The sequence below is a fragment of the Mastigoproctus giganteus genome, chromosome 5 (genome assembly GCF_048544385.1).
Source record: "Mastigoproctus giganteus isolate SK-2022 chromosome 5, ASM4854438v1, whole genome shotgun sequence".
NCBI classification, from domain to species: domain Eukaryota; kingdom Metazoa; phylum Arthropoda; class Arachnida; order Uropygi; family Thelyphonidae; genus Mastigoproctus; species Mastigoproctus giganteus.
In genome coordinates, this window is record NC_143579.1 from 10,773,210 (window position 1) to 10,788,440 (window position 15,231).

General features: G+C 33.6%; 1 protein-coding gene across 1 annotated transcript in view; it reads left to right on the top strand.

Moving 5' to 3' along the window:
- LOC150085167 (nucleoredoxin-like) overlaps positions 1-2,819 on the top strand; it is a 73,859-nt gene extending 71,040 nt beyond the window's left edge. Inside the window, exon 4 of the mRNA XM_090373857.1 lies at positions 2,628-2,819. Within this exon, the coding sequence (XP_090229983.1) occupies positions 2,628-2,819 (192 nt within the window). The remainder of the gene's footprint in view (positions 1-2,627) is intronic.
- Positions 2,820-15,231: the final 12,412 nt, after the last annotated feature.

The window sequence follows — 15,231 nt, forward strand, 5'->3', positions numbered from 1 at the left end:
ATTTATTATTATTTTTTTTTTTCATTTAAATTTAAGCTAAAATCGTGCCTTTAGACTAGAGCAGCAAAGCAAAGAACTCAAAGTAGTGTGAATAGGCTTGTGGTGGGAGGCGCTTCCGTAGCCAGGTGGGAAGGAGCAGCAGTGCGTAGCATACGCTTTTTGATTAGACCGGGGTTCGAGCCCATCACCACCAAATACGGAACATGCGGAAAGGTCAGGGAATGACCACCGCACCGGAGCAATATGGCCTTAGTTGCTAATGCTCCTAAAAACCAAATAACAACAACAGCTTGTATTGGGAAGCTACTAATGGCATTTCTATGAATCAAAGTTTTATAATGTACACTGCATGTTTGTGAAACCATCTATAGCCGATATTATACAGCATTCTGATAAGTGAGTATAAGAGTTTGAAGAATGGGGTTGATGCCCTTGAAGGAATTAAATTGAGCAACCAATCAAGCACTCAGCTGCCAAAAGACTGTTTTTACAGGGATGGAATATGCTTAAATAGAAGGGACATAAGAATATTTGTTGATGCTATCAAGGTAGTGTTAAGCTTATTGGGAAACTGCTAGTTTGTGGTGAGAGGGGAATGCACAGACTAATGGTGTAATGAAATATAAACATAGGTAGAACTGATTCTTGCAGTACTTTGATTGGGAATACAGAAGCCTGGACAGCAAGTTGTGGAGAATTACCAAAGCCTGCTAGGGGTCCTTATGGGATCTCCTTGAGTAACTAAGTGCAAAAACTATCTTGCTTGTACACTAATGCTAGAAGTATAGTAAATAAATCTGAATTTGAAATATTGGTTAAATAAAATATGCATAAAAATTCTGTAACAAATACAATTTTCAAAAACAATCTATTAAAGTGGTGTGTGTGCTTTTTGAAAAACAATTCTTTGTGAGTAATATGGACCTTTGTTTTTTTTACACCAGTTTTTTTTCAGTTTATAATGTGGCTGCCAATAGATGAATTTCCATAAAATTTTGTTAATATATGCAATGTGCACTGATGAAAGAATATATATATAGTAATTTTCTTTTTAAAAATCAATTCATTGTGAGGAGCATGCTATTTTTTCTTTGCTTCCCTAGGGTGACATGCAGCTACCTTAACTGAGCAAATCAACTATGGCTATCACATACTTGGTTGCTCCCTACTTCATACTAGAAAACTGCAGCAGATGTAGTGCCTTTCTGAAGCAAGCCTTAGTGAGGGCAACCCCCTCCCCACTTGTTTACATTGGAAAAAAATAAAAATAAAAAGACTTAATAACATTTTATACTTGATCTATAACTAATGAAAATCTAAAATTTGTGCCAGATCTTCACGACCCTGCACGTTCTTTCAGGCTAATTTTCCATAGAGCTCTGGTTTTGGCTTTGTTTTTGTTTACTCTGTGCCACTGAGCTTTGGAGGTGATTTAGAAATTTTGAGGTAATTTGGAAATTTAAAATGCAGTGTTCATGATGTGTCACTTGGAAGTGACATATGCAATGATTTTTAAATAAATTTACAAATGATCTAGCAGATTAAATTTTACACCTCGCAGATGAATTTTGTATCTACTGTAATAGTAGTAGTGTTATCTTTGCAGATAGTCTGGAAACTTTTTTTTATCCAACCATATATACTCCACTTCCAGCATATTTAAAGATCAAATCATTGTTCAATGAAGGTAAAGAAAGCCAACACGAGAACCATGGCAAACTTCAGGAAACTTACCAGACAAACTGGTTTCCCTGTATTCTCGGTAAACAGACATGCGTGTTATCAGTAGTGGCAGTAGAAGTCGATAACGATGTATTGATTAGTTTTTTCTCGTTATTAAAAGCAAATTAAAAATTGAGTTCATGAGTGTTTTCGCAACTGAAATTTATTTTCAGGTACACCCTCCAGACTGCCTCAGTCTTATGGTGTAGAGGCAGTTTGGAGAAGTGTACCCACGAGTAAATTTCAGCTGCGAAAACACTCATGAACTCCAATAATCTGCTTTTAATAATGAGAAAAAACTAATCAATACATTGTTATCGACTTCTACTGCCACTACCGATAACATGCACACCATCTGTTGAAGTCGTTTTTCTATTTTAAAACAGTGGGAAGGGGGAGAAATATAACTCCAGATTAACCAGCTCTTTGATTAACTGACCTACTATCACCCTAAGACTGAGGCAGTCTGGAGGCCGTAAGTAAATTTCAGCTGCAAAAACACTCTTGAACTCCATTAATCTGCTTTTAATAATAGAACAAAACAAATCGATACATCGTTATCGACTTCTATTGCCACTATGATAACACACAGCACCGTCTGTTTACCGAGAATACAGGGAGACACTGTGATAGTGGGAAACCAGTTTGTCTGGCAAGTTTGCTGTGGTTTTCGTTGTTGGCTTTCTTTACCTTAACTCTTTGTTCATTAGGCTTATTAAATGCACACTTATGATTTCTTATACTATGCATTTTTATTTATTGTTTTTCCAAAAAAATATAACTCCAGATTAACCAGCTCTTTGATTAACTGACCTACTATCAGCACCTCTTTATGCTGGTTAAGCAGGAGTCCAATGTATTTAATAAGGAACTCTTATTTTTAATATTTATTTTTTACATTCCAGGCAGACATCTGTGATTCAGTTCGTGATTTTTCTCAACTTGAAGACCAAGTTCCATTGTTAGCAATTGTTGACATTCCTGAAGGTAAAAAATATGTTCTTGAAGGTGATGGGGAAATTACTACAAGTACAGTTCTGGCATTTGTTAGAGACTTCTTGGCTGACAAGCTAGTACCATTTCCTATTAGGACTTGATGCTCAATAATGCAAAATTTGTGAACTTGTGCTAGTTCTTTGTTTCTTCTTAGTTCACCTCGTGTAGTGAAGTATTCCGATGCTTACTTAGCCAAAATCTTTTTATAAACTGTATATACATTTTAATATTGTATTATTTAATATATATTAGTTCTCTTGCAATCTGTTAAGACATTTTTCAGTAGTAGTTCCCCAACCATGAACTGTTCCTGTGTTTAGACAATCATTAATGAAGCAAATAATAGTATTTTTTTCATGTAAAGTAGAAAAAATAAGTTGCCAAGCAACCTGTAATATGTTTTTTGTTTATTTTTTTAAGGAAAAAGTGAACTGTAGTTTTATTTTAAGAGCAGTGAATTTCCTTAACCATCAGGCCTGGCATATTATTGAAATTTCTCAACCAAAATATTTTTAAAAAAAAGATGTGAATTTGTGTACAAAGCATTACTTTAAGTAAATTAAACTTCCACACAATAGAAATTTTTAATAATTGGAAACATTTCTAGATTCCATATTGAGTCTTGACATCAGATATAATCAGGAAAGATTTGAAAGCTCATACTAATTATATAGGATAGAAGACTGTATACCTTATACAGTCAGTGATTTATTTAGTGTTATTTATATTTTAAATTAATTCATTATGAGCAATAACATGATGTCCTTCTCTCAACACATTTTTTTAAAAGAAAGTTTCAGTTAAAGTTTCTGATGAAAGTAAATTTTATTATTCTTTCATTATCATTTTGACTTTCCGTCTACATGATTACTTATGTTAATTGATCACATACTGTTGGTGTATGCAATACATTTAATTTGACCATCCACATATTTTTTTCAGTGCTTCATTAAAAAAAGTGATTAAATAATAAAAAAATTAATGTTAAAATAGTGAAGTGGAAATAGTCCACTTTGTTTGAAATTCCATTATTCTTGTTTCACCGCCCCCCCTCCCCAAGAAGATATATATTGAATAGCATACAATGTACACCACATGCTTGCTTGCATAGCACTTTTCTTTGATCCAAGAAAGAGAGCTGTCAGCGTTAGCAAATTACACCCTATTGTAATTTTTAAAAAAGTTATATATATAAAGGGCCGCCATAGCCTAGTGGTCAGGCACGCGGGTGCATAAGTACACGGGCCTTGAGTGACCGGGGTTCAAGCCCGTGACTACTGAATACGGTGCTGTTTCTTGTATTCTATCTATCTTGTGAACTCCTCTGACCGTTTGGTCGTCCCGGAGTATAACCAGAAAATTTATTTATTTATTTACACACACACACACACACACACACTGAGTGATCACTGAATTATGACCACCTACTAATAACATGTCGGGTAATGGTTTGCACAGATAACAGTCACTAGTCTTGTAAGCATTGACTCCACTAGATATCTGAAGACATCTGTAGGGATCTGCAGCCATGTTGCCTGCAAGGGTTTCCACAGTGTCAGAATATATGATGGTTGCATGTCCATATGCCTCACTTCCCATTTCAAAACATCCCACAAACGTTCAATTAGATTAAGGTCAGGTGCATTAGGAGGCCAATCAAGATGGGTGATATCTTCACTATGTTCCTCTAACCCAGAGGTTTCCCGAACTTTCTCGGTTCACAGCCCCCTTAGTGTCCCAGTAATTTTTTCACGGCACCCCTAGGCCAAAAGAAATACCTAACAAAGTGGTTTTCGACCTTTTAATATATATATATACCTATATAATATTTTTTTCTTTATATAGAGGTACTAAATAAAGATCAATTATAGATCACCACAGAATTAAAAAAGATATGGTACGATGGATACTGTACACCTTTTTATAATGAAATAAATATACAAATTTAAAAAAAATAATAATAATAACTTTAAGTAACTTAAACCCAAATTACACAGCACCCCTAGGATGTTGTTGTGGCACCCTGGTGTGCCATGGCACCCCGGTTGAAAACCACTGCTCTAACCACTCATGCACAGTGCAGGCCCAATGACATGGCTCATTGTCATCTTGAAAGATGATCCCGTTTCTGTCCCAGAAAAAAATGCAACAAGGCAAGGTGCACATGATCTCCTAAGAGCTGCCAGTAGATCTCACCAGTGAAAAGTTGGTCCATATGCACCTGGGTTCTAGTTCTTGCCAGCAAAACGTTACCCATATTAAGCAACTACCACCATCTGCCTGAAAAGTGAGCACCATGCATGATGCAAGCATCATGCATGGTGCTCACTATCCAGGATGGTGGTAGTAGTTGCTTGTGTTTCTTGTGCCACACACAAAGACATCCGTCAGCATATTGCTCCAGGTATTTGGACAGTGTGTTGACACCACAGCATTCACCATTGAATGATCAGAAGTGAGGAGAGAGTGTCTCTTGGGTCATCTGCTGTGTCCCATCGGATCATCATTTCAGATATTGTTCTTGCATTTCTCACATTGTATTGCAGTGTGAACTGTCACACAGTGACCTGCCATTGAGACCGTACAAGACACTACACCCTTCACTCACCACGAACATCCACCTTGCATATTCTTTACAGTTCTATTGGCTGGACGTGATTTGACTCATTCAGCACCATTCTTCATACACCTTAACCACTGTGGGCTGTGAGCAACAAGACGTGCCGTTGCCAATATTGAAGCACCCAACGCTTGAGCTCCTACAATCATGCCCTTTTGAAACTCTGTGATATCTTGATTACATCTCATAACTGCTACTTTATCGCTTTGACTTGCACAACCAAATGCACATCACCACTGCCCTAGTGTAGGAAGCTGTTCAGCTTTTTATACTGCGAGCTATGCAGCACTGTCCATTGCAGATGGGGGGTGGTCATAATTTAGTAATCATTGAGTATATGCATGATATATATATAGGGCTTTGGATTCCAATCCCAGTTTGCTGAAAGTACCAAACATAAAATAAAATTAACTTTCAGTCACATATTATCAAAATGAAATGTGATATACCAAAATTGAAAGTAGATAATTAATAATAATAATAATAATAATAATAAAACTGTTATTGGGACTACATAAACAGGTAGTGTGAGACATTCATTTCATATGGCTATCTGTCCATATGAAGAATTCGAAGTAGTGGAGAAATGACCATGTGGATGAATGTAATTTTTTCCATTTCCTCCCCCTTTTATATTCCTTTTCAAATTGCTCTTTTATTGTTTTTTTAACATGGTTCTTTAGCTATATGATCATACAAATCAAAATTTAGTATTTAACTAGTAAAATTTAGGATTTAAAATTAATTTAAAAAAAAAAAAAAAAAGGCGAACCAGCTACTGCTAGCACACCAAATTGCTAATCAGCACCATTAGGTCTTAATGCCTTCCACCAGCAAAAACAGATTCAAATATATATATTTATTTTTGAATCTGTTTTTTTATAATACTTTTTATAAAAAAAAAATTATTTTAAAAAGTATTATTGTTATAAGGGATATAAGTTGTAGTGAAATGCATTTTATTTAAGACGTTGAGAAATATACTGTGTTTATGTGTTAATTTAGAGACTTTTTCATGTTAGCCAATATTAAGAGTAGATAATTAATAAAAATAAAATATCAGTTTATTGGCAAGGACGCTGTACAGTACAGGTAATACTCCATATATCTACTTTATAGAGCACTAACCAGAAGAGTTTACAGCAGAAGAATGTAGAGGTAACATAATATGAAGATTTTAAATAATTTCATAGGAATCATTAAGCGGCGCATCCATAGCCGGGTGGGCAGGAGCAGCAGTGCGTAGCACACACTTCTTGATTAGACCAAGGTTCCAGCCCGTGACCACCAGATACGGAGGATGTGGAAAGGTCAGGGAATGACCACCGCATATCCCCAGAGCAATATGGCCTTAGTTGCTAATGCTCCTAAAAAAAAAAACAAATAACAAGTAATTAAGCAAACCATGAATAATAATTATTATAACAGCAAGGATAATATTACAAACATTATGAAATTACTTAGATAACAGCTAAATTTACCACTTTCAATAGAGTAGTATCTGCATTATTTTTTTTATTTTTTATTTTTTTTTTTTAACACTGATAGTCATAAAGAAAGAAAAAACCTAGTGTGTCAATATTATAATTGCAGGAGGACCAATGAAGACTTGAACTTACTGTACCGGGGTGGGAGATTAGAAGTGCTAATCTACCTCTTTTCAAATTGGAAGGAGCTTGTCAGCTGTTAGAATATAATTTGGAAAATGCATACAAGGATGTAGCAATGGTCAGGCCACACCTAGAGTACTGTATACAGGCCTGGAGGCCTCATTTCAGGAAGGATGTAGAGCTGCTGGAACGAGTACAGAGAAGGGCAACTAGATTGGTGAATGGGACAAAGGGGTTCTCTTACGAAGAAAGGCTTAAGTTTTGCAAATTACAGTGTCTGGAAACTAGGCACCAGCGGGGTGATCTGATAGAAGTGTACAAAGCCTTGAATGGTTTGAGCATGCTCAATGCTGATGGGATTCTTCCTCTAGCTCAGAAAAATCACCTGAGAGGGCATAAATTCAAATTGAGGAAAGACAGATGTAGGATAGATGTGCGGAAATTTGCCTTTAGCCAGCGGGTGGTTGGTGGGTGGAACAGACTTCCATCCCTTGTCGTGGAAGTTGATAGCCTAAATAAGTTTAAGGCTCAGCTGGACAGGTATTTCGAACGAACAGAGGGGTGAAGTGGAAGTGGTTATTTTTATTTATTTATGTTACTTTTTTTTTTTTTTTTTTTGTTGATGCTGCATAAGCTTGCTTTCTTGCATCAAATGCCTCTACTAATGCTAATGCTAATTTCAATCTCCATCACCAGAGGAAACAAATAGAGATGCTTGTATATCAGAGATTGTGAAGTGGTAAAATGATAGCTGTATTTTAAGGCCATTCTAAGACTCCTAAACTCAATTGAGAGGCAGAATAGAAATGCAGCAGACCAGATATCAGAGTGATATGTTCGAATAGGCAGAAGGTGGGTTTGTATTTACTACAGAAGAATATTTTGATCAGAGACATAAAGAAAATTCTGCTAAAATCCACATTTCCCTGATTAATGTGGTGTTAAGTTGACTGATGTGGTTGCAGAAGAGTAATTTTATATCAAAGTGCAAAAAAAAAAAAAAATTATAATTTTAATGGCACCCCACTTTTTTGCTTGTATCTGTATGTGTAATTGTCTGTAGAAGTATATGTTCATAGACTGCTTTGCATATTTTGTGTGGAAAAACCCAGAATGAGTCATTGGAGGAAAACCTTGCTTCCCCTGCATTAGATTGACTAACTACAGGCCTGATTGAAGAGGCCTAAATAATTCCCCCAGTTGCAGATGAGAAATGAACCCAGATCTTGTCAAACAAATGGAAGGTAATGATGTATGACACTGTCTAAGCTTCAATGGAGGGCATTAAAAATACAAATATTAACATTTATGAAATCACATGTGAATGACAATCACCACAATTATATATATTAAACAGAACTACCACCCTGTTTATTTTGCAAAGTTAAATCTTTTACCATCAATGGTTTGTATGGACAGCTCTAGGCAGGCGTGAGGGGGGTGTACTGCATCCAGCAGCTCCCCAATCATAATGAAAGTATTTTTATATTTTTTAGACTTGAACATAAATCATGAGAGAGAGAGAGATAGCCTTTTAAGCATTTTCACAATGGTTTGCCTAATCTTATTTCTGGATTACATCACATACCAAGTTTGACTGATAGTACTGTAAGGACAGCGTTACAGGCATTCACTAAAGAAGTAATACAGGACGTACCATAAAACTTCTGAGATTAATCTGTAATTCTTTAAGAAATTAAATGCATATTACACTCCACGTAGGTTTAAGTGCTCATTAAAATCAATTTCCAGTTCTTGATATACCATGCACCATGTCCACCCCAGTTGTTCTTCAAATTCTGCATAGTATAAACCCAGATCAAGAAATATATATAAACCATCTTTCATTATGCTAATTGTTGAAGCTTACTTAAAAGTGTTAGTGAATGTTGTTCTTTTTTGGAGTGCCATTTTTCCTCCCTGTGTTACTCATTTCAATACTTATTCAATTCATCATGTTGATCATAATTTTAAGGTATAGTGCAGCAGTTTTTTTTTTGCATGACAGGTAAAAGTACTTGTGGTAAAACATTATTACTTGATCAAGAGAATCTCTTTGCTCCTTAACTATGTCAGTACCCAATTTCATTTGTATTCACTCCCCTTTGTCCTCAGTCTCTTTTTGGTGCTTTGTTTTAACATAAAATCTCATTCAGTTTTTTTTACCATTACTTTTATGTACATCATCAATTTACTCAGGAGTGTCCGACCTGTCGGCCACATGCAGCACAGGCGCCTCCGTAGCCAGGTGGGAAGGAGCAGCAGTGCGTAGCACACGCTTCTTGATTAGACCGCTGTTCGAGCCCGTCACCACCAAATACGGAGGATGCGGAAAGGTCAGGGAATGACCAACACATATCCCCGGAACAATATGGCCTTAGTTGCTAATGCTCCTAAAAAAAAAAACCAAACCAAACCAAACATGCAGCACAGTGCATATGCAGCCCATGTCCCTGTATGCAGTCTTTAAGTGTATCATATTATGTTATACATAACATGATACACTTAAAGGCTAAGTGTATCATTTTATAACTGGCATGTTATAAAATATAGTTTCGTATTGATATCCATTTTTAATAATATTCAATTTTTCTATATTGCTTTCTCATTTTTTATGTATCTTCCCCATAATTTTTCAATATTGCTGTAACCATATAACAGGAGTATTATTAGTAGTATGTAATAATTGGTGGATCATATTTAATTATAAAAAAATAAATAAATACAAATGTAGATAATAAAAATTAAATTCTGTTTCAAAAAATGCATAATTAGTGGTAAGCAGTGGCATAACTAGGGTGAGGCAGGTGGGGCGTGTGTTCTGTGTGCCGAATTTGAAAGGCACCATTTTTATGTTTAAAAATGCAAAAATTCCAATTTTTGCATTTTCCATTTTCCACAACCCTAGTTACGCAACTAGTGGTAAGAAACTAGTTTTGGGGCCTGCAACTCGCTTGCCACTCGCGACATTCAGCAATTTATCTGTTTTAGCCCCTAGCCTAAAAAAAAAAAAAGGTTGGAAACCCTCTGAATTTATATAAGGAGGATCCCCTTCAAGTAATAATTTTAGAAAATTTGTTTCTGTTTTGTTCTGTTAATATTTTTTAACTTGTATTCAGTTTTGACTTGTTGCTTCTTTGGCAATGAGACTGTTGTGTTATTATTCATTATGTAATTATATTTGTAGATATTTTATTTACACTCCTTAATTCAGTTTTTACCTTTTGTTTGTGCTGTTTTTATCATTTTTATACTATATACTAACCAAATTTTGTTTGCTATATTAAAATTTCTATAAAACAGATATATTAGAAATAGCAACTAGTCACTGTTTTGTATGTTTATAGAATAAATAAATTGAAGGTCCAATCTTGTGCAAACTGTTGTTAAAATTTCAAGAATTTTAGGACACACAAATGTTGAGTATAATAAGTAAAAATCTGTGTATTATCCTTGGTCGTCAAATACCCATTTAACAGTTTCAAGCATTTCCTTGTATTCCATAAAGGCCATACGGGCTTACAATGGAGGAGCAAGAAACAAAGTAGAATACATTGCAATATAAATAAACATTCAGAAGCAATAACATGAAACATCCAAAACTGTGAGTAACTCAGTAATAATTAATGATAAAACACAATAGTAAAATCAAAAAGAGATTGGCTTCCGCTATTGCACTAATTATTGTTTTTTTTATATACACTTTACTATTATATATTAATGCAAGATCAATGTTGAGCTTTTTTATCAGTTCAAGGGATGAGACAGTTAATCTACCAAGGGCAAAAGTCTTATTATTTGTTGGAACTAAGAAAGGCCTAAACTTGATATTTCTTTGTGGGATGTGCCAACCAATTTTTTTTCCAAACACTGGGGTACAGTATGACAAAGTAAGACCCCCTCTATGATAACTTTAAAAGAACAGGGGAGATAATCATGGGTCATCAATTATTTATTTATTTTTGGGGTTGAGAAAGTGGAATATTCAAGTCAGGCATAGGAAGCTTTCTTGTATATATATATATATATATATGATAGCATGAACCAGAGCTGTAATGCTCAATATATGTTAAACATGCATGTAGAACTTCTTCTAAAATGTCCACATTCAAGAACTTAATAATAAAATATAGAATCTGGTATGTCCTTGGAAAGTTGTAGAGGAAGCAATTTTTTTTTTTTTTTTTTTTTAATTTCTTTCTTTAAAGAATCAGAATGTAACCGAAATGGCAAAAAGTGATGAGAGAAAAGTAAGTTTATAGAAATAGAAAAACCATTAGTAATATGGGGTAGTTATCTATGGATATCAGAGAATTTACATTTTGTTGGAGCCAATCAACAAAATTTATGAGAAGAGCTTATGTTGATCTAGATTGGGATGTTTTTTGGTTTTTTTTTTTTTTTTTGACTATAGTCTCAGAAAATTTAATAATTTTTAATTTTTGTAATTTTTTAATTCTTTGTAATTAATTTTTAATTCTTTCTTTAAAGAATCAGAATGTAACCGAAATGGCAAAAAGTGATGAGAGGAAAGTAAGTTTATAGAAATAGAAAAACCATTAGTAATATGGGGTAGTTATCTATGGATATCAGAGAATTTACATTTTGTTGTAGCCAATCAACAAAATTTATGAGAAGAGCTTATGTTGATCCAGATTGGGATGTTTTTTTTTTTTTTTTTTTTTTGACTATAGTCTCAGAAAATTTAATAATTTTTAATTTTTGTACACAAACAATTTGGCCTTAGCACATATAATCAATTTTTTTTATTATTATTTATTTACTTTATTTTTTCCAATAGTTTTTTTTTTTTTTTTTTCATAACAGTATTTTGGCTAAAAAGGCATTGTTAAACTCAGAATCCCACCAGAGTTTTGATATGGAAGCAATATTAGTCTTTTTCCAATAGAGAAATTAGTAATTAGATTCCAATAGAGAAATTAGTAATTAGATTTTTAGTAAGTTTTATTGAAACATCTTCAGCAATTCCAAAGCAATAGGAATATTAATAATTTTGGAGAGAGATACCACTTTTATTTTCTTATTTACTCTATCAGAAGAGTTTTCAGAATGGTAGTAAAGATGAATTTTAATTTATGTTATATTAGAACTCAATAAGTGCTCCACTGTAACATAAGTCTGTGAACAGAAACAAAAAAAGGGGTAGTTATCTATGAGCACTATTGCTAGTGTAAATCGGGAATATTATTTTCCGTTTTGGAATTGTCAACAATTTTTTGAATTGCTCTAAGCAATGAATTACATTGGAGAGAAGGAAGACTAGTTTTCCATACTCTTCTTTCATTTTTTTTGATTAATCCAAGTCATGACCCTGTCATGCAACAGAAAACTGAATTTTCTGTTGTAATACACAGAAAATTCAGTTACTGAGCTTGACAGTGACTTTCCACAAACTGGAAAATGACCATGATTGATACATCACAGGACTTAATTAGAATCTTTATTTCCTGTTTTGTTCTCTTTATTTTGTATGTTAGACTTGGTTACACTGCCTTTAATTGAATTATACCTTCATATTGTGATACTTGAAATAATTTCTGTCGCTAAGCATTCTCTATGGCTTGATAGAGATGGCTTGAATTCCCTATTCCAGCATGGTTGCTGTTTAATCGCTGAGTCATATAAAATAGCAGGTTAGTATAGTTAACAAGATAAATCCATGTCTTATCCAAAGAATATTTTATCTTATCCTAACATGCTACAACAGTTATAACAATTCTAGAGTTTTTCCATAATTAATCTTGCTTTCTGAAATTTATTTTTACATTATTATATGAGCACAATTTGTTATTACTTTTTTATTTTTTTATTTTTTGCCTCTCTAGCATACACACACCCACCACACGTTCCTCTCTTTTTCCTTTTTTTTTAAGCAAGTTCTGAACATGCTTTTATGAAGTTAAATTTTTGTAAAATTAATAATTTACATAAGCTATAAAGAATGATTTTGGTTGCTTTCACATTCTAGTTATGTGTAATGTAGTGAATTAAAACTGACAATGTGTGCCTTAGGAAATAAAATTGAAGAGATACAGAAATAATGTATCATGTGCTTTTATTGGTTTAAATATGACTTTTAGCTGAATTTCATATATACTTGAATTATTTTTTCTGATACTCAATTGAAATTAAGTTTGCTATTATTAGAGTCAGAAAAACTGTCTTACTGTTTAGTAAATACTTAATAACAAAGAGTAAGCTCTTTCTCTAGTGTAAGGATCCCTATATCTGTATTAGTGTTCTGTGACCCTCTCAGATGAAATAGACTACTGCATGATTAGATACTTATGTTCACTGCCATGTTTGACGTAATTTTCCTGATTGCAATTAACCATATATTCTGGGTAATAAATTAGGATATTAAATTTTATATTATAGTTAATATAATTAAAGTTTAATTTGTATATTATTTCTCATATCCCAAATTCATTATTAGCATTATAGTAAAGCAAGCTTATACAGCATCAGCCAAAAAAAAAAAAAAAAAAACCTTCCCATTTCAGGGCATTATATCTGTATTGTGATGAATTAACCAACATAACAAATTTAAAAAAGCAGAAATTTATATAAATCAATGGAAGATGGTTGGGACTTTTAAAAAAATGGCAAAATAAGCAGTGGTACATATTAAACAATTTACCAGTTGCTTTTTCCTTTATATACAAGAAAAAAGTGATTTGCCTGTGTCATTAAAAATATAAAGTTTGTCTTACTTTTTTGCTCGCTAGAAAAAGAAAAGTTTTGAGTGCAATTTTTCTTTAATATTGAACTACAAGTATCTTTCAAAATTTTATGTAAGAAGTGCATTGATTTTGATTCATATGTATGAATAAAAGTATTTTGTCAGGCCTAAATAAGCATTTAGGTCTGACATTGCTCATTGGGCAGGGGCAAGAGTGCAGTATCCACGCTCTTTGAGAGTGGACTGTAGTTCAAGCCCATGAAGACTAAATATGATTAATGATTGTAAACTCCTCTGACATGGTGGTCATACCAGAGTACAAACAAGAACTTATTCAGTTTTCTGGGTCAAGGAATGGCTACCTCTGCCACCATTTCCATTTGGGTTAAAAAAGGTTACTGCTGTATTAAAAAATCAACAGCAAAAATATATATTTTTTTTAGAATATACTTCATTAACATGCCATTTTTCATGCTGTCTTTTTTTCCCAGGTCTTCACTTAAGACATCAAAATTGCAACAGTTTAGTAAATTCAGAAAATCTTAATATGTATTAGAAGCAAAACAGTATTGTGTGGTTTTTTTCGAGGTTGCATAAATAAAACATGCACATTGTGTTGAGAGAAGTAAAATAGTAATATATTTTTTCATATAATTATGTATACCAGTGTTTTTCAAACACTGTCTTTTGCATTGATTTCAAGAAATTATACCACATTCACTCGAGATTTTAAGTTTGTGATTTTTAGAAAACAATTATTTTATATATAACAGAGTGCTCATAAAGTCCCCGTCTGATTGGATGAAAGAAACAAAATATTGCAGAACAGTTTTTATAATTTATTGATCATGCTATTTACAAAAAATTTTAATGCAATTCAGCATGATTGCCTTTCATTTAAAAACACAAGTTGTATTATTATTAGTAGTAGTAGTAGTGGAAAATAATGCAAGAAAGTAAGCTTATGTATGAAGCTTATACAGCATCAGCAAAAAAAAAAAAAAAAAATTTCCCATTTCACCTATCTGCCCATTCATATAGTTTGTCTAGTTCTTTCTTGAATTTATTCAAGCTATACAATTCCAGAAGAACAGATGGAAATTTTTGTTCCAGCAATCAACCACCCGCTAGCTAAAGACACACTTCTGCACCTCTATTCTGCAACCATACTTCCTCAGTTTTAATTTATGCTCCCTCATGTGTGTTGTCTGAAGAGAGAGAGAGGAAGAACCTTATCAGCACTGAGCTTGCTCAATCCATTCAAAAGCCTTAAACATCTCAATCAGATCACCTTGTAGAGACCTAGATGCTGAAATTTGAAAGCTGAAGCCTTTCTTGGAAAAAGCACCCATTTGTTCTCCTCACCAATCTCATTACCCTTCTCTGTACCTGTTCCAGCAGCTCTACATCTTTCCTAAAATGAGGCTTCCAAATCTGAATGCTCAAGATGTGACCTGACCATTGCCTATACAATGGGATAATCACCACTAGTAAAATTCCAGTATATCATTGATAAAACCTGATGAGCTGTCCCAGCAGCTTGTCTGTACCGCTCAGAGAACTTCTTATCTGACTGCACA